This window comes from Mus caroli, chromosome 3 (assembly GCF_900094665.2).
Source record: "Mus caroli chromosome 3, CAROLI_EIJ_v1.1, whole genome shotgun sequence".
NCBI lineage: Eukaryota > Metazoa > Chordata > Mammalia > Rodentia > Muridae > Mus > Mus caroli.
The window spans coordinates 89,388,325-89,409,778 of NC_034572.1; the positions used below are offsets into that span (position 1 = coordinate 89,388,325).

Sequence of the window (21,454 nt, forward strand, 5' to 3'; positions counted from 1 at the left end):
TACCAAACTGACAAATCGTGATCAATGTGTTTGTTCACGATAGGAAAACATTACCATAATGTTTGACTTGTTTTCTTAAAATCTACAGTCGTGCCAACTCTTCCTCCTTCTTCATAGCCTTTCTTCTACAGCCTGAGCAAACACTCCTCATTCATGGGCTGTTGCAACCGTGACTTTGCTTCCTGGGTCTCTGTTGCAACTGTTCTCGGCTTTCCGAGTTGCTGGAAGCCTTACCCTTTGGCCGTCACATCAATAGAGTTTAGAGGAGCCTTCAGAACGTAAGGCTGGGTTCCAACATCCCTTAACTGCCACTTGCGTGTCCCAGGGCAGACTACTTGGGGGGAAAAATGTCCCTTCATCATAACATGTTCCCTCATTTTTTAATCTATCCCCAGATTGTCCTGCTTCTCGGGGAGGTGAGAAGAGGCAGAAGAGCGTCTTCCTCACCCTCGACCAGGTACACAGCTGAACCAGTTTCATTCCTAGCCTTTCAAAAAAAAAAGCATACGGGGAGGAAGAGAAGCCTTGGGAAAGAGCTCAGGGGCTCCAGAAAACCAGGAGTGGGAATTTTCTTTCATATTGAACGAGTAAATATGCAAACACAACGCCCTTCCGCCCTGCTTTCTTGGCTCCAGAGCAGAGGGCTGCGGCGGGCATCCAGGGAGGTCTAATCAACTGCCTCTGTCCCGCCCTGCTCCTCCCGGCTCTGCCAGGCCGCTTGCTTTTCCCGGTTCTCACCAGAGAGGCACACGCGCTCCGTCCCTTCCCGCGGCAGGCGGAGGGAAGAGAAAGGGTCTGTTGTTTTTCTCTCTTCCTTTCTGCGGCTCACCGGGCTGCTGACCGGCTCAGACAGCCCTGATGGAAATCCTCGGTAGCTGAGCAGGCCCCTCCTCCTCCTCCAGGGACCGCGTCCTTGGCTAATTTGTCTTTGTCCGGACAGGGGGAAAAGAGGGACAGAGAGAAGAAAAAGAAAAACCACAAACTTCCTTTGAAAGCCAGTTTGTAGGCTCGGCCTGGAGCGCACGCCGGAGGCTCGGTGACTCGGGAATCCTGAAGACTCGGGAAGCCAGGCGGGACCGCCTGCGCTGTGCCTTGCTTGTCCTCGGCCCCGACCCTGCTCCGGCGCCCCCGGGATTGGGCGTGTGTCCGGAAGTGGCAGCGACCCAGGCTGGACGCCGCGAGAGTAAACCCGTGTCAAGCCGTGTAAGCTCTGGGGCTGACAGCTGGGAGGCGGCTGGCGCAGTCGGCGCCCCTCAACGATGTCCCCACCTCCCGCGTAGAACCGCCAGAGTTGAGTCCTCTCCCAGTGCCGGAACCTCATCTACCTCTTTGAGGTAAAAACTTTTGTTTTCAAACTATCTTCTTCACCTCGTCTCGCAGCTCTCCCTACCCTCTCTGGGTGAAGTTGACACCTGATGTCCCATCTGTGGTCTCTTAAGTCTGGGTCGCTTACAGGATCCCAGGCACCCGGAGCAGTAAGAGATGGAGCAGTAAAAGAGATGCGGTCTCTTCAATTTCCCCCTTATAAACCCAAACCCTCTCTCTCGCTCTCCTAGAGAGCCAGAATTACAGGGCTTGCTGTATTCTAGAGGAATCTCAAAGCATGTTGGCATGAAGAATTGCATTTGATTGGGGAGATTGGGTAATACCAGTTAAAGACGTAGAGAGAAGAGCCCTGAGGGTGGGTGAAGTCTTTAAGGATATACTTATTTCATATGCTTTTCCCACTCTGTAAATAGTATCTGCTGCTGACTAGGAAAGGACCAGAGATTTGACTCCCTGTGGGTCACTATAGGTAATCCCAGGAAGAGGAGGTGTAGATTTGGACTGAGGAAAGAAAAGGAGGGACAGGGCCGAAACCCCTGTTTGTTTGGGTCCCCTCCCCTCATGCTTTCCTCCGGCCTTGCAGGGTGCAGCCCTCTGTTGCTCTTCCTGCCCTGACACTGGAGCTGTCCTCCTTCACTGAGCCCCCACTCCCTCCCGTGGTTCTTGTAGCTCCTCTCTTTGGTCGACTAGCTTTCCCAACCCCCACTTAATTATTGATCATTTCTAGCCTTGGGCAGAAAATGAGCTGTGCTTGTCTTTAGGCTTTTTAATATTTCCCAGGCATGGCCTCTGTTTCAAGGTTGACTCTATGTGCCATGGGAGGGAAAGAGATGTGGAGAGAGAGGGGTGGAAGCCCTCCAGGTAACTTTTTGCTACTCTAAGTCTAAATTAACAAAATATGAATTACCTGAAGCTAGCACAAGTTATATTTGAATCAGGAGAATGATCAATTTACTGTATTTATGTTATTTCAGGAACTTTGATGTTTCTCTGTAGCCCAGGCCGACCTCGAGGTCCTCCGGCCTCAAGGCCCCCTGAGTAATGGGGATGGGAAGGCCTGGAACACCACACCCAGCTGACGCTCCTCAAGGCCTTTTCATAGTCCCCAAGCCTTGAAGGTTTACAAGAAGAAAGCAGGCGACCAGATCAGCTTGTCCTGCCCACAAGGGCTGGCATTAAAGATGTGTGCCGCCATGCCCAGTGATCCCAGTTTAAAAGAAAAAGACAAGATTCCGTCCGATTGATGCACCATCTCCTGGCTTTCTCTTTGTTCCGGGGCTGGAGATCAAACCCAGGACCTTGCGTGTGTTAAGCACATGCCCTTCTGCTAGGCTGTACCCCCGAACGGTCCTCATTTGTGTCCTGTCAGTGTGTAGGGAGGGGAGTAAGGAGACTGAAGGGAGATATTTCAGAGGCAGGAACTGCTTTTACTATCTGCAGGCCTATCTTTAGACCTCATTTGATGCCAAGTGCTGATTAACTGCAGGTTAAACAGGTCCAGTGTTCACATCCAAAATGATCTGTATGGGAGCCATAAAGGGCACGTGTGCCAACAGGTTGTGAGGCTTGGACCCAGGGCATTGCATATATCAGGCAAGGCTCCACTACTGAACTATATACCTCCAGCTCTTTTTTTATTTTAAGATATGGTCTCACAAAGATCCTCCTGCCTCAGCCTCTTAGTAGCTGAAATAACAGGTCTTTGTCATTATACAACTAGTGGAGATATACATCTATGTTTGTGAGTGCTTGTTTTTGTATATGTACACCATATGTGCTCATTGTCCACGGAAGTCAGGAGACGGTCGCAGCTTCCCTGGAACTTGAGTTACAGTTCCTTGTAAACCCCTCTGTGGATGCTGGACTTGAATCCTGATCCTTTGTGCCTTAACCTCTGAGCCACCTCTCCAGCCCGGGGGTATTTTAATGTAAATCAATAAACAGCAGTTTCCCATTCCCTGTAAATATCTAAGGAGAGATCTCTGGGTGCAAGCACGCCAGAAACAACCAGGATCTGAAGTTGCTGTGTCGACTTGAGCTAGTGAGAGCAATCTACTGCAAGGATTGTGGGGAGTCTTTTGTGTGCCCCCCTAACTAAAGTTGTTACCGGTAGTAGAATTAGAACCTGTGCCTGGGGCAGCCCTAACAAGCCAAGTGTGGCCTCTTGTCTTCAATACGCCAACTAAAGAAGTTGAACTGGTAGACAGGCCAGTCAGAGACAGCTAAGCTAGTCAAGGCTCTGGCTGCGTGATGGCCAGAGCTTCAGCCCCAGGTTCCACGTGGGGGAAGGACAGAACAAACTTGAAAGTTTCCTTCTGGGCTCCAGGTGTGTACACACAGAGAAACTAAGTAAATGTAATAAAATTAAAATAATCATAGTGAAAGGTAGAAAGGGGGAGGGGGAAGCAAGGATTATTCAATGTGACCACTTTAGGATTAGCGACAGAGAGATCTGGTGACGTCCCCATGTCTGTCAACAGAGCCCTAAATGAAGGGTAAAGTTTCAGTAGAGAGCCTGATTTCTGCACAGCTAAACAGCCTAGGGCTGGTCAAGGTGTGGTCTGCCAATTATTGACCTGCATTGTTTGGGCTTTAGCCTCGGCTGGAAGGCTGTCAGGCTAGTCGTTAGAATGCTGTGAAGTCTTTTCCTGGATACCGGTTCCTCTCTGGCTGGATTCAAGGGTCAGTGTTTTTTCTCCTGCAGGCTTGAGATTCCTGGGGGAAATTTCAGTTCCTTGGTATCCACTGTTTCAATGGTCAGGTTGACAGTGAGCGGAGGGGCATGAAGTGTCTCTTTAAAAAGCCATTCTCAGCCAGGCTTGGTGGTGAATGCCTTTAATCCCAGCACTTGGGAGGCAGAGGCAGGCGGATTTCTGAGTTCCAGATCAGCCTGGTCTACAGAGTGAGTTCCAGGACAGCCAGGGCTATACAGAGAAACCCTGGGGGGGGGCAGTTCTCAACCTGTGGGTCGGGACCCCTTTGGGATTGTTATCCCACCAATCTAAGACAATAGAAAAACACAAATATGTACCTTATGATTCTTTTGTTTTGTTTTGTTTTTCCAGACAGGGTTTCTCTGTGTAGCCCTGGCTGTCCTGGAACTCACTCTGTAGACCAGGCTGGCCTCGAACTCAGAAATCCGCCTGCTTTTGCCTCCCAAGTGCTGGGATCAAAGGCGTGCACCACCACTGCCCAGCTGTACCTTATGATTCTTAACAATAGCAAGATCACAGTTATGAAGTAGCAATGAAAATAATTTTATGGTTGGGGGTCACCGGGAGATGAGGGACGGTATTAAAGGGTCGCAGCAGTAGGAAGACTGAGAGCCGCTGCTTTAGAAGACCCTCAGTCCTCTCAGCTACACCCAGATTACAGCGTGGCATATCCAACCCTGATTCAAGTCCCACCCACGACTGCATTTCCTTTCCTTGACAGGAAGCCCCTCCCTAAGCTTTTTGCTGGTTTGGGATTGTGTGAGGTTCAGCGTGATCTTTTGAGAGCTAGGCTGGTGGCTCAAGGCCTCTAATATCAGCAAGTGGGCGGCTGCAGTAGGAGCATCACCAGGAATTCTAGGCCATCGCTTGGCATGGCAGTACACACTTGTAATTTCAGCACTCAGGAGACAGGCAAGTGGATCTGAGTTTGGGGCTAGCCTAGTCTACATAGGCCAGCCTCACCTATACAATAAGACCTTGTCTCAATCAATCAATCAATCAATCCATCCATCCATCCAGAGTCCTTGGAGGAACAAGATTTCTTCTTCCTTACCAGCTTGGCACAACATTTAAGAACATGGTGTTATTTTTTTTTTTTTTAACATCTTCATCTACCAGATCATATGATGGCTACTCTCTGGTCCCTGGGGTGAACAGGACAAAGGTAGCTTGTCCTTTAGGACACCAGCCATGTGCTCAGAGTGTTCTCTGAAGGGACAAGGTTTGGTGGTGGATATGGGGTCTGTACCTTTAAGGAGGCAGCCAAACACCACCCTGTTAATAACCGTAAGGGTTGTGTGGTTTTGCTCACTGGTTTGGTTTGTTTGCTTGGGAAGCTACACCAGGGAGTTACACCAGCCAACTGTGGGATAGTTTTAATTTTTCTCTTCAGCCCTCTTCTTCCTTCTTGGCTTCATTTACATTTAACCTTTCTGTTCTGTCTTTACTAAAAAAAAATGTTTTATTCTATTTTGTATGTGAGTATTTTGCCTGTGTGTCTGTGCCAGGAGAGGGTAGTGGACTCCCCACTGCCCCGCCCCCCCCATCCCCCTGTCCCTCGGCTGTGGAGTTAAGGTGGCTATGAGGGGTACTGTGGGTGCTGGAAGTTAACTTCTGGAAGAACAGCCAGTGCTCTGAGCTGTCGCTGTAGACCTCTCTCTCTTTTCCTCATTCTCTATCATTTTCTGTTTCAGGGAAGAAGCCAGCTGCACCCAGTATCTCCATCCTTTCCAAGCCTGATAACCAATGCCCAGTCGGCCCCATCTGGTTACAGCAAGGCAGAGGTGGAATGAGCTGAATCCTGTTTATACACTCTGAGAAAAACTTAATCTGGAGCCAGAGTAGCCTACACAGTTCTCTTTGACTTTTCTTGTTCCCTTTGCTCTGTAATTCAGTGACCTTGTAGGCCCAGTCTCTCTTCTACACACTAGAATAGCCATAGGCAAGGTCTCTGAACACTTCACTCCCCTCAGCTGACTCTGTACCCACTATGGAACAACCTCAGACTGAGAACTCAGCCCCTAGTAAGGCCACTAGTGCAGAAACTGTTGAATCTGAAAAACATGAGGCCCTATCTGGACCAGAGAAGCATCCTCAGGACAAGGACAGTGCAGATGCTGATGGAGCAGCTGGGGAGCCAGGAGACCAAACTTTGCCACCAGCCCAGGATGGGGAAAACCTTGAGTGTCCTCCTCCTGAAGCTAGCTCAAGTCCTCCTGGGCCAGCTTGTGGGACGTCACCTAAAGTAGAGGCAGCAGAGGTGTGTTCCAGGCCACAGGAACTTCCCCAGTCCCCCAGGATCCAACAGCCTGAGCTAGATTTCTACTGTGTCAAGTGGATCCCTTGGAAGGGAGAACGGACCCCGATCATCACCCAGAGCAGCAATGGTCCCTGTCCTCTCCTAGCCATCATGAACATCCTTTTTCTTCAGTGGAAGGTGAGTGCAGAGCGTGAGGTGCTGGGCAGGCGAGATGTCCACAAATGTGCCTTCCAAAGATGCTTGCTTTATTCATGTAGACAATTCCTTACAAGACCACGCTACACAACAGCCACTGAAAAATTAATTCTTGGAGGGGTTTCTAACTGTTCCCTCCCCCTTGTTCTCAAATAACTGAACATTTCTACATTTCCCATTTCTTCCCTCAACCCAGCTTTAAGAGACCTGGTATTTTTATTAATAAACTGCAAACCTAGCCTGGGCAGGTTCTGAGCTATCCTAATGCTCTAAGGCTGCCTACCTTGGCTTGCTCTGGTCCATGTGGGTCCTCACGGAGACTCCCCTTTGCGACCTGCTCATGGTAACTCTTGGTGGTCTTCTCCTCTCTTCGTGGTCCTTCTCTCTCTCCCTACTCTATGGTCTCCTTCAGGACCCCCGCCTGGGATCAGGAGTCCTGCCCTGTCCTCTTCTCCGCCCAGCTACAGGCTGAAATGCTCTTTATTGACCAATCAGAGACGATGGAAAATGATTTGTACGTAGCGTTGAGCCTGGAGACGCTGGACTGTGCCATTCTCATAACCGATGTTTGAGCGTACACATCAGCATCTGGGTACGCAGTACACAAACCATCCTCCAGCAGGTTACTGCAATCTCACAGACATAGACTTCTTCTTCTTCTTCTTCTTTTTTTTTTTTTTTTTTTTTTGGTTTTTNGAGACAGGGTTTCTCTGTGTAGCCTTGGCTGTCCTGGAACTCACTTTGTAGACCAGGCTGGCCTCGAACTCAGAAATCCACCTGCCTCTGCCTCCCAAATGCTGGGATTAAAGGCATGTGCCACCACGCCTGGTTCAGCCTGGTTCAGACATAGACTTCTTACCACCTGGAAGTGGTTGGTTACACAAACTGCAATTCAGGGTCCACTGGGAAATCCTCTCCAGTAAGAACACTTTGGGATTTTTTTTTCTTCTTTTTTTAAAGATTTATTTATTTATTATATGTAAGTACACTGTAGCTGTCTTCAGACACTCCAGAAGAGGACATCAGATTTCATTATGGATGGTTGTGAGCCACCATGTGGTTGCTGGGATTTGAACTCCGGACCTTTGGAAGAGCAGTCAGCGCTCTTAACCACTTGAGCCATCTCGCCAGCCCACACTTTGGGATTTTTATTTGAGCTCAACCCATATCAAACATGACACAGTTCTGTGCCAGGCCAGGAGGGTGGCACTGTGAGAGATCCCAGAATGTCCTTGAGCGCATTGGCCAGCAGGCCAGCAGCTAGTACTGACTGGTTGGCATATGTAAACTGGACATGGGTGCTAGAAACTTGAGGATCACTAAAGCCAGAGTCACACAGAGGCTAGTGTCTTAAATTTTCTTGTCTAATGGTATCAACACAGAGCCTGGGGATGCCATGTCCCTGGATTAGGATAATGTGTATGATTTTTTTTTTATTAATCTTATTCCAGTGGACATTAGTTTTGTTCTCTTTACTGAGAAGTCAATGTTGTCGTGGGGTTGGTTCATTAGTACATCACAGCCTGTCTTGTGACTAGATCTGTATCTTGCAAGAATTACATTATTCTAAGTCACACAGAATGTTTTCGCCTATGTGTCACAGTAGGAGGCACCTCCTATGAAGGGGTGAGGTGAGGAAGTGCTCCCTGGGACCCTCTCCACCATCCTGATTTCTCTCAAGCCACTTTTAAATTTCCAGATCACTCTTAGGTGCACCCGTGTCCCCTGCTCTCTCACCCCGGGATGCCCCGTTTCTTCCCTCGCCCCAGCTTTAAGCTCCCTTTCCCCATTCTGGTCCACCATCGGATTGTTGTTTTAACAAAATCTCATCATTGGGTTTTACCAATGAAGACTCAGGTACCGGATGCTGGGGTGGAGAAAGCACCCCATTGACCTTCCTCCTCAGCTGATGGATGTCCCAGCAGCAGCGCCCCTCTCTCCCACTGCCTCAGAACGGTCCTTTAAGCTGAAGGTCCCTCCCTTGTACTTCCTGTGCATCTCTCTCTTGGCCTTCCTGACTCCCTCTTACTTTCCAGGAAATAATCCATTTCCTGCCACCTGGTTGCTTGCCCCTCCTCCTGACCCATGGTTGACTTTGTTTAATTCTGTTTACAATATTCAAACAGAATGCTCTTGATTTAAAATGCAGGCTAAGGTTGAACCTCACCACAACTAGAACCAGGCTTTTCCAGTATCCATGATCTCTAGGAGCACAGTGTGATCAATACCCCACAGCAATAGTTCTCTCTTCTTCTGGGGTCCGTGGTGTAATCAAACATCTCTCAGCATGGGCTCTCTCTTTCTGTCTCTATCTTCCTTGTTTCCTTCGTTTGTTTACTTTTTGTTTTTGTTTTGTCTCCCTTTGTAGCCTGGACTGGCTTGAACTCACTACATAGACCCAGCTGGTCTCACACTCATAGAGATCCACCTTGCCTCGGCCACCACACTCGTGCTTTTTTGAGGTTTTGAGACAAGGTCTTACACTGTAGGCCAGGTTGGCCTCACTCCTCCTGCCTCTGCTTCCTCAATATTGGGATTACAGTGGTGAGCCGCCACGCCCCTAGCTTGGACCGGCCTCTTGCTTTGTGTTCCTTCTTCACTGCTGGTAGTAAAAGCTCACATGTGACCACCCTTCCCTCTTCAGGTGAAGCTGCCCCCTCAGAAGGAAGTGATCACATCAGATGAGCTCCTGACACATCTTGGTGAGTGATGTAGTGAGGGGGGCTCTCGTGTGGAGCTCCGATGTGGGATTGAGGTTAAGGACGAGTCTGTGTCTTTTCTGTAAAGCTGAAGTATAAAAAGCAAAGATCAAAGGTTGAGAATCTTTCAGTTAAATCTTTCAGTTAAAGCACCAGCCAGTTCTGCCTAGAGTCACTACCCTGCCCACCACAATCAGTGGTGCTGGGATCAAATGTAGGACTTGGCCATCCTAGGAGGCATTGAATTGGGTGGGTCTTTCACCTCTATAAGCCTACTTATTCCTCTGAGAAATTAAAAGTCTGGATTGGTGTTTGAAAATCCATGGTCCTTCTCCAGAAGAGGGGGAAGCTGGGTTTTGGGGACGATTGGCAGGCTAGGGTAGGCTGATGAGTTTCCTGTCTTACAGGAAACTGCCTTCTGTCCATCAAACCCCAAGAGAAGTCTGAGGGCCTTCAACTTAACTTTCAGCAGGTAAGGCAAGAGGGCAGTTGATGAGGTCTGCAAGGGGACCCAGGACCTACTGAGAAGTCCTTGTGGCTGAAGGGCAGTGGACAGAGGGTCTGCAGGCTTACAAGGGGACCCTGGACCTACTGAAAACCCTTTCTGTGTGAAGGGCAGTAGACATGGGGTCTGTGGGCTTGCAAGGGGACTCTAGTCTCATTGAGAAGCTTTTGTGGTTAATTTCTCATCTTGGTACCTTCTCAGTGAAGAACAACATCTCTCTGTCATGAAAAAAAAAAAGACATTCATTTTTGTATAAGATAAAGAGGATTAAGGCAGCCCAGCTGTATAGTGATGTGTGTATAGTGATGTGTGCCTTTAATTACAGCACTTGGGAAGCAGAGAGAGGTAGGTGTCTGTGAGTTCAAGGCCAGCCTGGTCTACAGAGTGAGTTTCAATACAGCCAGGGCTGTGTCTCACAAAAGGGGGTTTGAGATAAGAGGTGGATGAAACAAACGGTTTGTAAGAAAGCCAGACATGAAAACATGGGATGGTGGGTGCCAGGGAGGGAAAGCAAGACCAGCCATCTTGTCTTTTCTCCCACCAGAATGTGGACGATGCAATGACGGTGCTCCCTAAACTGGCCACAGGTCTGGATGTCAATGTGCGATTCACGGGCGTCTCCGACTTTGAGTATACGCCGGAGTGCAGCATCTTTGACTTGCTGGGAATACCTCTATACCATGGCTGGCTGGTGGATCCACAGGTGAGGACAGCAGGCCCTGGTGAATCTTGGCCAACCTGGCATGAATAAAGCCAAAAGGTTTTGGGGCAGGCTGGGGCATCTGGGAAGGGGAGGTTGGAGGATTTGGAGATTGAGATGACCCAGGATTCCCTGGATTCTAATGTTGGGCGGAGTCACATCCCAGGACGAGAAAAGCACACACAAATAAGATCAAGATCGGGTCTTTGGACATCAAAAGTTCAGAAACCTTTGATCATGAGAGCCACAGTCCAGTGGGTTTGGTTCATTTCCTTCCTTTAAAAAAAAGTTTATATTTGCTGTACCCCATTCTACTCCCCAGAGTCCTGAGGCTGTGAGTGCTGTTGGGAAACTGAGTTACAACCAGCTGGTAGAGAAGATCATCACCTGTAAACACTCTAGTGACTCCAACCTCGTGACGGAAGGTAATGGTGGTAGCCCCTTTCCTTGTAGATCTCTTACGGAGGGAAGGACACTGGAGTAGGCTTATTATTGTTGTTGTTTTGTGTAATACAGAGAGAGAGAGAGAGAAAAAAAAAAGAAACCTTTTTTTTCCTTTTTGATATAAGGTTTTGTGTAGTTCAGGGTGGCCATGAAATCACTACATAGCGCAGGCTAGTCTCAAACTCCTGATCTCCTGTGCCAACCTCCTGAGAGCCCAGGTTACAGACGTGCGCTCTTGCTCTGTTGGGTGAATGAATAAATATAGCCAGGCTTTAAGGAAGGGTTTGTAGCTCAATTGTGAGGACTGGGGTGCAGCAGGGGCTCCTAGCTCTGGTTGGCTTTGGAGCTGAGGATGATTTTGAACCTCTGATTCTTCTGCCTCCAGGGTCCAAGTACCAGGACTACAGACATGCATTGCCAAGCCTGGCTTCAACTTGTGTGTGTGTGGGGGGGGGGGGCGGCTGCTGGGAGTCAGATCTGGGGCCTTGTACGTGCTAAGCATATACCCTAACCCTGAACTCCTCCAGCCTGAGGAAGGGGCTTCACAAAGTGGAACTCAGGAGAGCGCCTTAGGGCTTTTTGGACAAACCTCCTTATCTTGGACTTTGTTTTATTTGCTTTGGAGTTAGGCTGGGGGTTGTGGGGGCATTAATTTTTATTTTGAGACAGGGCCTCTCTATGTAGCCCGGGCTAGGCTGGAACTGCTATGTGGAACAGAGATCAACCTGCCTCTGCCTAGCCAGGCCTGGGATTAAAGGCATGCACACTGCACCCAGGATTGAATTTAGGGCCTTTGCCCGCCTGAGCCACATGCACACCAGCCCTTTTGATTTGTTTTGCTTTTTTCCTATCATGGGTTTGGATTCAAGCCATGTCTCTCCTGGTTTATGCATTCTGGCAGGCTTGATTGCGGAGCAGTTCCTGGAGACCACTGCAGCACAGCTAACCTACCATGGCCTGTGCGAGCTCACAGCAACTGCTAAGGAAGATGAACTTAGTGTCTTTTTTCGAAACAACCACTTTAGCACGATGACTAAGCACAAGGTGATGGAACTTTGGAGGAGGGGAGCAGGAACCGTGTCATTTCCCCGTGCCTCTCTCCCTGGGTTCAGTGTGTCAGGCAGGATAAAATGGGTTAAGCCATGGTAACAAACGACCACTAAGATCCGTGTGGTTTACCACAGTGTTTGTTGCTAAGTCATGATGCATGTCCAGGGCAAACTGGCTACACCCTGTGTCACACCATCTTTACCCTGGGACTCTGGTTGACAAAAAAGCCTTTATATATGCAGGAAAAGAGAGTAATATAGTGCATTCCTTATCAATGCATTTGCTTGAAAATGACACTGACCAGAGCAGACCCTGAGGCATAAACCGGCTATCAAAGAGACAGGACAGTTAACCCTCTCCCAGAAAGGGGCAGTGGGGATTCCCAGAGTCAGGAGGGGAAGTGTTTTAGGAATGGAGTAGAAGAGGGATCACTGGTGCTGCGCTTCCCTCCATCCCACCCATCCCCCTTCCAGCCTATCATTCTGCAGCCCTAGCTGGCCTAGAACTCAAATCTGTCTACATCCAGAGTGCTGGGATTAAAGGTGTGCACTGCCACACCTGGCCTTGCCTTGAATTTCTGATCTTCCTGTTTTTCTGGTTCTCAAAGGGGTTTATGTCTGCATACATCTGAAAACACAGAGAAACAAGGAAAGATAGTAGAAAACTAGATCTGGTGTGATGCCCTAGCCCCTCGGGTTCCTTAACCACAGAGCACCCAGCTGTGTTCAGATGTCCCTTCCTGCTCCCCGTAACCACACACACTTAGGAAATACCAGATGCTCACAGTGTCAAGCTCCAGTCAGTGCACAGACTGACTCAGAAGCTCTCAGGATGTACCTTGGCTGTAAGCTGCTTCTCTGTCACCTGTCCCACCAATTTGCTGTCTTTTTCTGGCTTGTGGGAGGGTGTGTTAGGCAGCATGTCCCGGGTGTCAGACCTAGGGACCTTGAGGACTTGTCAGGCACCTGATCCAGTACTCAGCTAACTTCCCGCTCTGGCTGTCTCTCCCTTTTGCAGAGTCACCTGTACCTACTGGTCACTGACCAAGGTTTTCTACAGGAGGAGCAGGTGGTGTGGGAGAGCTTGCATAACGTGGATGGTGACAGCTGTTTTTGTGACTCTGACTTCCACCTAAGTCATTCCCTAGGCAAAAGCCATGGAGCAGAAGGTGGGGGTGGCTCTCCAGAGAAGCAGCTGCAGGTGGACCAGGTGTGTGGGGCCTTTTGGAATGGCGCAGAACCCATTGGCGTCGAAGCTGTTTTCTATGCGTGAACTGCATGCATTATTTTGGCTGGAGCCTGTCCCACACTCGTGCCTGCTCATGTTACCCAGAAGTCATTTCCTTGCTTGGGGTGATGGATTTTCTGGCAGCACAGATAACATATTTGACTATGTGTTTTACTATAGAGGGAGAATTTGAAGGAAAGCTGGTTTGGAAGTTTGGCCTGAATCTCCGTCCTTCTGGTCTTAGTCTTCTTATGACTTGATTTCTCCCCAGGACTACCTTATTGCCTTATCCCTGCAGCAGCAGCAGCCACAAGGCACGTTGGGCCTCAGTGACCTGGAACTGGCCCAACAACTTCAACAAGAAGAGTATCAGCAACAGCAAGCAGTTCAACCTGTGCGAACAAGGGCTCCTTCGCCCCAGGTGAGCCTGCCCTTCTTTGGTCGGCAAGGGAGCTGACTTGACCTGGCATGGAGCGTGTACTGTTTCTGTACGGGGCACGGACTGGCCTGGTGTGGAATGCATAAGGTCCCTGCACAGGTCTCTGGAAAGTTTCCCCTCATAACCTGTGCTACCTTTGGTTCTGAACCCCCATGTCTGTGACCTCTCCCAAGGTTATTGGATAACTAATTGCTAAATCTCACACAGGGGAGAGGAGCCACATCTGGACGTGCAGCTGGAGAGCGGCGGCAGAGGTCAAAGACTGAGTCAGACTGTGTTCTGCTCTGACTCTGCCCCTACAGCCAGCTCAGGCTGTGACTTGCAGGATCCTGCCCCACCTCAACCCCTGAGACACAGAGAATAACCTAGATGCACTGTTGGGGATCAGAACAGACAGTAGGTGCCAAGGTCAGACTTGGTACCATCTTTGCCCTTGTACTGCTATCTTCTCCTCTCTTCCAAGGCCACATAGGTGTGGGTGGGTGAAAATCTCTGGTGCCCAACCCCCTTTCCTGGAATAGTCACGTGGATATATGGACCCAGGCTGCTTGCTGGTCGAGACACCTATCTGGAAAGCATCTCTCTTGTGTCCCTGTCGGTCTGGTTGCTCCTGGGCTACCCCACAGACCCTGCCGTGTTTGTTTTAGGGTTTGGTTTGAGTTTCTATCTTTATTATTTTTAATGCCTTCCTAGAGGTTTGGAAATAAAACTTCTTTCCTGAGATTTGCTTTCCTACCCTGGAGCCGTGGAGTTAAATATTTGACCTGGTTGAGGAATGTGAACAGGGGAGGAGCCAGGGAGGCGGCAGGTTGCCTGTCATTTCTCACAGAGCCAGCAGAGGGAGCCCGAATGCTGCCTCTTCGCTCTTTCTTTTTACTGTTCTTAATTACCTGAGATTTCCTGGGGAGGAGACCCAGGAGTGGGGTGTGTTGGTAACTGTTAAGTGCAGTACTGGGGTAAAAACAGGGTTCCTGTTAAATGGCTGAGCATACTTCAAAGGCACCTTAACTCCATGGCCTCCTCCACCCAGACTTTAACCAGGAAACAAAAAGACAGGTGAACTGCCAAAACATTTGACTCCCAGGGAGATGTTCTGGCCTTAGGAGGGATTGAGCAGGGCAGAGACTGTCAGAGAACACCCATTACTCCTCTCTAGAATGGAGCTGGAAGATGCCAGTCTGCGAAGAGGGAAATCCAAAGAAACTCAGAGGTCCAGCCTCAAGAGGAGGCCAGGGTGCATGGTGTTCCTTGGGGTTCAACCAAATATGGGAATCTCAGAGGTTTCGACTGTCTCGTCAGGGTGGGTCAGAAAGGTCTCAGATATCTTCAGCTCTACACAGGGCCAGTAGTGCTGAACGACAATCCCCTCTGACTGCATCCTGCAGGTAAGGGAGTGAGTGTTAGAAAAACTCATTACTGCCACCTCGGTCCAAACAGCAGTCTAACCTCACCTCCTGCCGATACATAGCTCATCCTCAAGGAAAGACACACTCTCACTCTCTCTCTCTCTCTCTCATGCCTGGAGTCCCACACTCAATGGAAGGAAAGGGGGTGGAGGGAAGAGCTAGGATGCCAGGCTCCGGGGTAAGAAGTAGCTAAGTTTAGTCAGGCAGTGGTGGCACACGCCTTTAATCCCAGCACTTGGGAGGCAGAGGCAGGTGGATCTCTGGGTTCGAGGTCAGCCTGGTCTACAGAGTGAGTTCCAGGACAGCCAGGCCTACACAGAGAAACCCTGTCTTGAAGGGGAAAAAAATAGCTAGGTTTTACCTGGAGAGAAGAATAGAGAGACTTCCCAAATTTCTTCTTGAACTCAGCCCGAATGCTTAGAAGGTCACTCTCGCTTCGGGAGATAAGGACTCGCATCAGCACTTGGAAATTAGGCTCAGTTTCCTGGTAAAGAAACACATTGGGGAGCATGTGGCAGGCAGCGAGGGGATATTCTCACTAAGAACAGAGGGTGGGTAGGAAGCAGAGGAAGGGTAGAAGAAGCAATAAAGGAGCCAAAGTCATCTCACTGTGTATCACTGCCTGGCCTCAAACTCCGAGATCTGAATGCTGGGACTAAAAGTGTCAGCTATTTACAGCCCAACATTTGGTTTTATGTGAATATGTGTCTGTGTGAGGCTATGTCAAGTGTGTATAGATGCCTTTGGAGGGAGGGCTTCATATCTCCTAAAGCTGTGGTGAACTGCCGGACATGGGTGCTGGGAATCAAACGCTGGAAGAGCCTGAAACCCTTAACGACGGAGCCATCTCTCCACCCCAGGTTTTTGTTTTGGAGACAGTGTCTCATGTACCCTAGACTGACCTTGAACTCGCTATATAGCTGAGTTTTGAGATGGATCTCATCAAGTGACTGTCTGGCCTTGAACTCAGAGACAGAGATTCACTTCCCTCTGCTTCTAGACTAGATCTGAGGTGTGGGCCACCATGCCCAACAAACCTCCAACTCTTGATCTTCTTGCTTCTACTTCTCAGATGCTGGGATTGCAAGTGTATGTCTCCTGGCTAGCAGGATAGGTTCTGACATTTATATCCAAAAATGTGAGTCTCACAATCCCAATATACTAGGACCCGTGTTAGCTTCCTTTCATGTGTGTGCTCTACAGGCTAAACAAGTACTGTGCCACTAAGCTCCTCCCAGCCTACAGACTTGACTTTACATCAGGAACTCAGATAAGCACAGGTCTCCGAACGAATCCTGGATTTGATTCAGGAGCCAGGCTTTCTGGGTATAACAATCTGTTGTCAAGATGGCTATCTCGGCGATTGAGCAAGAGCAAATACAGGCTGTCCTTTGAACAGTCATCAGTAGGGCATGGTGCTAAAGGCTTCTCTGTCTACCAGAGTGTGACGGCACTAGCCTTTCCTGTATTACACAGCCCTTCTAAATTGTGTTTATCTTTATGTGCATTGGTGTTTCGCCTGCATTTATGTCTGTATGAGGGTGTCAGATCTTGGAGTTACAATAATAAACTGCTATGTGGGTGCAGTGAATTGAACTCAGGTCACTGGAAGAGTAAGTAGTCAGTACTCTTAACCTCTGAGCCATTTCTCCAGCCTCCTCTTTTTTATTTATTTACTTACTTTCTTGGTTTTGGTTTTATTGTTGTTTTTCTGAGATAGTGTTTCGCTGGCTGGCCTGAAACTTACCCTGTAGACCAGGCTGGCCTCAAACACAGAGATCCACTGCCTGCCTCTGCCTCCCAAATGCTGGGATTAAAGGTGTGCATCACCAATGTCTGGCTACTATATTCCTTTAAATACACACACACACACACACACACACAAATTGTCCTTGTTGGATTAGACAAAAAAAAAAAAAAAAGAAGAAAAACAAAAAGATGGTAATGTCTTCAGTACCTTGGGCCTCCTTTCTCCACACTGGCTGGATCTATTTATTTCTTGGGTTTTTCAAAACAAGGTTTCTGTGTAATCTTGGCTTTCCTGAACCTCACTCTATCCCGCTTCCTGAGTGCTGGGATTACAGGAAGTCATCCTCATGCTACCTAGTATTTCTAAAGCAGCAGTTCTCAGCCTGGGGTTGCGACCCCTTTTGCAGGGGCTGCATGCATATCAGATATTTACACTGTGATTTATAATGGTAGCAAAATTACAGTTATGAACTAGCAATGAAAATAATTTTGTAGTTGGGGTCACCACAACATGAGGGACTGTATAAAGAAAGGGTCACAGGTCAGGAAGGTTGGGAACCCACTGTGCGGAGTGTTACCTTCACCTCTGACAGCAGCCATACTGGACAAAGGTTTTGGTGTGTAGCAATCAAGGCAGACCTTGGCTTCAGCACCTTGTGGGTTCAACTAAGTTCTAACCAAAGCACACTCCTCTACCTGTTACAAGACAATCTGTGAACATGGGGTGGGGGTAGCTTGTGGGTTCTACGGTAGGTTCTGAAGGGCAGCACAGTGTCAATGAGAGTTTTGGGTTCTTTGGAAAACACAGAAATGTTTTAAGAATGTGTTTTCATTTTAATCCCAGGTGTGGGGCTGCTTCAGGTTTGTCCACAGCAGCTGACTGATTTGCCTCGTGCTCTGGCGAGGGCATTTTGCCAACTGCAGGGAGTTTCCTGGGGTTGTGTGATGTTTGGAATTCCGGAGACTTTTCAGGGGGTACATAAATGCTAGAGCCCCCACAAGGTGGGCAGGTGGTTGGTTGGTTGCTGTTGGTCTAGGTTGGTTAAGTAGTCATGTGCAAAGAAGAAACAAGAAATTAGATATCCTGATGGGGAACATCAAACTTGCCACGAGGAACTCCATCGACCCCCTAATCAGCAGGAAGTAGTCTAACATAATGTCACCCCCTTTGCGACCCCTGACTTTATTCAGGGATCTCCTTTTCTCTTATCTCATATTAGGGGGCTGAAAAGGGTGGAAGAGAGTTGGAGAGAGGTGGAAAAGAAGAACCCACAAAGTGGAAAAGGCAAGCGAGCGGCAAGGCAGGGAAGGAGCAGAGCATCTCTTACCTGAAGGGCTTGGTGGAGTTTGTTAGCAAAGTACAGCGCTGTGTTTCTCAACATGGAAGCTAGAGGCAAAGGTGGGAGGGAGGACAGAGAGCCATATCAGGACCACAGCTTTCCGTCTCGGTAAAACCCCATACATCCTGAGCAGGTGCCTACCTAGGCTGATCAGAGCCAGCTGGGCATCTCCATGGAAACAGTTCCGGATAGCATCCTCCAGTTCCTGGCCAGTGCATCTCCGGTACTGATCAAACACTTTTGGTATGTGTGGGGAGTGGTTAGAGAGGTCAATTGATATGTGGGACTATTACTTACCACAGAGAATGGTGACCCGCCACACTCATCAGAAGATAGAGGAAGCTGGGTGGGGATATGGAAGCTTGGGTACCTCGGATGAGGTGTTCAGGACTGCGTTGTGTAAGGAGCAGGACCCATTGCCCTGCTGTACCGGATTCTCCAGCCTGCTGAAGTGCCTGGGGAAGAGGAAGGGACCAGTGAGTGAGGACCATTGTAACCTGGAAGCCACAGTTAGGGTGTCCCCAAAAGTCACCACCCAAAAGTGGTGAAGGAAATAGGGTTGAAGGTGAAAAAGGATAGTTTAATCCCAGCATTGGGTGGTAGAGGCAGACGGATCTCTGAGTTTGAGGCCAGCTGGTCTACAGAGTGAGTTCCAGGACAGCCAGGGCTACACACACACACACACACACACACAAAGAAAGAAAAAAGGAAAAGAAAAAGAAAAAAAGAAAGGGGCTCTGCTCAGCTGCTCTCATGAGGAACTAATCCCTAAAGATAAGATCTAAGGAGACTTACTTGATCCAGAGCCCACAAGAGGAGACTCTACCAGCAGAAGGCAGAAGAAGTTTGCAGTACAGATCGGTACATGGGATCTGGGCCCTAGGACATGATCAAGGAGGGAGTCTACAAAGTCTACATACAAACTCTGAAGTCCTGCTCACCTGGACATCTTGTTCTTCCAAGTTGTAATCAATGATTCCAGAATAGCTCTCACGGTCCCCCTAAGAGGAGACACTGTTCTCAGAACTCTTGGAAAGGCCAGAGTTTTGCCCAGACCCTGGCCTCTCCGAAGCTCTCCCTGCCTGTCACGGGACAACAGAGCTCCCTCGTCTGGCCCACGTGCAGCTGAGGAACACAAATTCCTTTCAGGCCAAGCCTCACCTTGCTCAGGGCCAGAAGCAGGTCCTGCAGGATACCATTGGTCTCGGTCCTGATATCTTCCTCAGCCTCCACCTGGAAGTCTAGGGGAGGGGCGGAGCTTTTTGGTTCCTGATTGTCTTGGGGTAGATAGCTCTGGGACTTGCCAAGCACCTGACCTATGGACCCTAATGGCCTCCTCTTTTTTTTTTTTTTTTTAGATTTATGTTTTATGTATGGAGCCAGTTGCCCAAGGAGGTTAGAAGAAGGTATCAATCAGCCAAGCAGCAGGAATCAGAGTTAGGAAATCCCAGAATATGAAGCAAGCTGATTAGGTCTTATCCTCTAATCAATGTCCAAGAAGTGATATGGGCGGGGTATGAAGCAGAGAGTGATTGGGAATGGGGAGAACAGAAAAATGAAGACTGTAGTATGTATGTATGTAGTATGTATGTAGTATGTGCTGAAACCTTGGGTTCAATCCAGAAAGAAAAAAGGGGAAGAAGGAAGAGAGAAACAAAATGTCAGCCATGGTTGCAAGCCCAGCACTGGGGGGCTGAGCATCATGAATTCACACTATCTCATCTACATGGATCTATGCAGTCAGGGGTGTGTGGGTGGGGGTGGCGGGGGACAGAAAAAGGTGGTGTGGTGAGGAGAGGAGGGTGGGAAAGGCTGCTCACAAATTAGTAGGTGAGGTTTGTGGCAGGCAGGGCCAGCATATCTTTAAAAAGGTACACCTGTCCCCCAGGCTGCAACCTTGGGATGTGGTTTGATGGTAGGGACAGCAAGGAGACAGTTATGGTGCCTAATGTCATTACTGTGAAATTTGCCCTGGGGCTCGAGTTAATCACTGTTTCTCCTCCTTTAATGATCACATGAGGCTCTCTCCCCTGGGGAGACTGAGGCACTGGGGGGGAGGGGTTGTCCCCGACCTTCAGGGACTGTAGGAGAGTAGTGGACTGTCCCACTCAGCTCTCGGGGACCCCTTGTCCCATTGCATAAGCTTACCGTGCTTATACACTGCCAGGCACGCCTGCAGTCGGGGCGCTGCTCGGGTGGCCAGGATTTCCAAGGCCACATCCTCAGCAGAACCAGAGGTCTGTAAGAAATTATGAGGCCACGTGACACTGAGCCGCCATGTCCTTAGCTCAGCAAGATGGTAGACAGTGCTGGAGAGCTGGTACTAGCCACTTCTCTGTCTAAGGGTCACCACAGGATCAAGGGGGCCTCTAGGCCTACTCTCTGCAGAGGTCAAGGCCAGTCAACTAACTGTGCTTCTTCCTCTCTCCGTTGGAGTTCTTGTACCCCAGACACCAGGGCAGTTGTCCTCTCCCGTTACCTTCAAGGCTGTCCTCAGTTCCTGGGCATCAAATTGGGCTGCAGGCTGAAGGAGAGCCACCACGATTTTCTCAAGGTTGCCAGAGAGCGCTGCCTGCAAGGACTTCAATAGATCCTGCAGAAGCAGACCCCAGACAGACAGAGATATAGGTCAAGGAAGGCCCCAAAATCATGGGAAGCTTTGGTTTGATTTTTTTTTTAATCCCAGGTTTGACTCCCAAGTCCCTGACCAGCCAGGAGGGAGGAGCAGGATGTGGCTGGACCTCAAGTCCTCCAAGGGTCCCCACCCTGCCCACAGCTCACAGGATGTCAGTGGTCGCACCTGTTTGGTGCGCTCTTGAAAGGCTCGAGAAATGAGCTGTCTTTGCTCTCTGCTCCGATTGGTCAGTACATCCACAATGGTATCATAGTCCACACCTAAACCAAGAGAAAACCAGGTTGCAGCCACAGAGTTCACAATGAATTCCCAGCTCCTCGGGGAAGAGAATTAGGTCTAGGGAAGGGGAGGGAGGACTGGGACTATTTCACCCCAACTTCCATCTGTTCTCAAAGGAGATGATAAGAAAATGTCAAAAACACCGTTTAAAGTGCTGGAGAGATGGCCAGAGATGAAGAACATGTAGTGCTTTTTCAGAGGACTCAGTCAGCACCCTTATCAGGTGGCTGATAACCACCTGTAACTCCAGCTCCAGGGGATCCAGCATCCTCTGACCTCCATGGGTACTATCCTCACAAGTGCGCATATACACACATGCACACACTCGAGTAAATAGTAAGTCTTTAAAAATGTCGTGGAGGGCTGGTGAGATGGCTCAGCAGGTAAGAGCACTGACTGCTCTTCTGAAGGTCCTGAGTTCAAATCCCAGCAACCACATGGTGGCTCACAACTACCCATAATGAGATCTGACTCCCTGTTCTGGTG

General features: G+C 49.1%; 4 protein-coding genes across 5 annotated transcripts in view; 1 reads left to right on the top strand and 3 right to left on the bottom strand.

Moving 5' to 3' along the window:
* Prune1 (prune exopolyphosphatase 1) overlaps nt 1-818 on the bottom strand; it is a 30,893-nt gene extending 30,075 nt beyond the window's left edge. The window contains exon 1 of the mRNA XM_029475336.1: nt 739-818. The gene's annotated coding sequence lies outside the window, so the exon portion shown is untranslated. The remainder of the gene's footprint in view (nt 1-738) is intronic.
* Nucleotides 1-1,430, bottom strand: LOC110291090. The gene has a single exon (XM_021158037.2). The coding sequence runs from the start codon at nt 1,319-1,321 to the stop codon at nt 668-670; it is 654 nt and encodes a 217-aa protein (XP_021013696.1). The 5' UTR covers nt 1,322-1,430; the 3' UTR covers nt 1-667.
* On the top strand, nt 1,247-14,294 carry Mindy1 (MINDY lysine 48 deubiquitinase 1). The gene is made up of 10 exons (XM_021158026.2): nt 1,247-1,334; nt 5,735-6,477; nt 9,140-9,197; nt 9,602-9,666; nt 10,244-10,402; nt 10,722-10,824; nt 11,745-11,887; nt 12,911-13,102; nt 13,392-13,541; nt 13,767-14,294. Exons 2-10 carry the CDS (start codon nt 6,031-6,033, stop codon nt 13,845-13,847), a joined length of 1,398 nt encoding a protein of 465 aa, XP_021013685.1. The 5' UTR covers nt 1,247-1,334; nt 5,735-6,030; the 3' UTR covers nt 13,848-14,294.
* The window catches only part of Anxa9 (annexin A9), an 18,764-nt gene continuing 11,518 nt past the window's right edge, over nt 14,209-21,454 (bottom strand). For both annotated transcript variants that reach the window (XM_021158036.2, XM_021158034.2), the window contains 10 exons: nt 20,855-20,949; nt 20,534-20,647; nt 20,203-20,293; nt 19,216-19,295; nt 18,996-19,055; nt 18,425-18,509; nt 18,196-18,291; nt 18,043-18,101; nt 15,327-15,449; nt 14,209-14,938 (listed from right to left, as the gene is read on the bottom strand). In XM_021158036.2, coding sequence (XP_021013695.1) covers nt 14,876-14,938; nt 15,327-15,449; nt 18,043-18,101; nt 18,196-18,291; nt 18,425-18,509; nt 18,996-19,055; nt 19,216-19,295; nt 20,203-20,293; nt 20,534-20,647; nt 20,855-20,949 — 866 coding nt within the window. In that variant the 3' untranslated portion in view covers nt 14,209-14,875. The remainder of the gene's footprint in view (nt 14,939-15,326; nt 15,450-18,042; nt 18,102-18,195; nt 18,292-18,424; nt 18,510-18,995; nt 19,056-19,215; nt 19,296-20,202; nt 20,294-20,533; nt 20,648-20,854; nt 20,950-21,454) is intronic.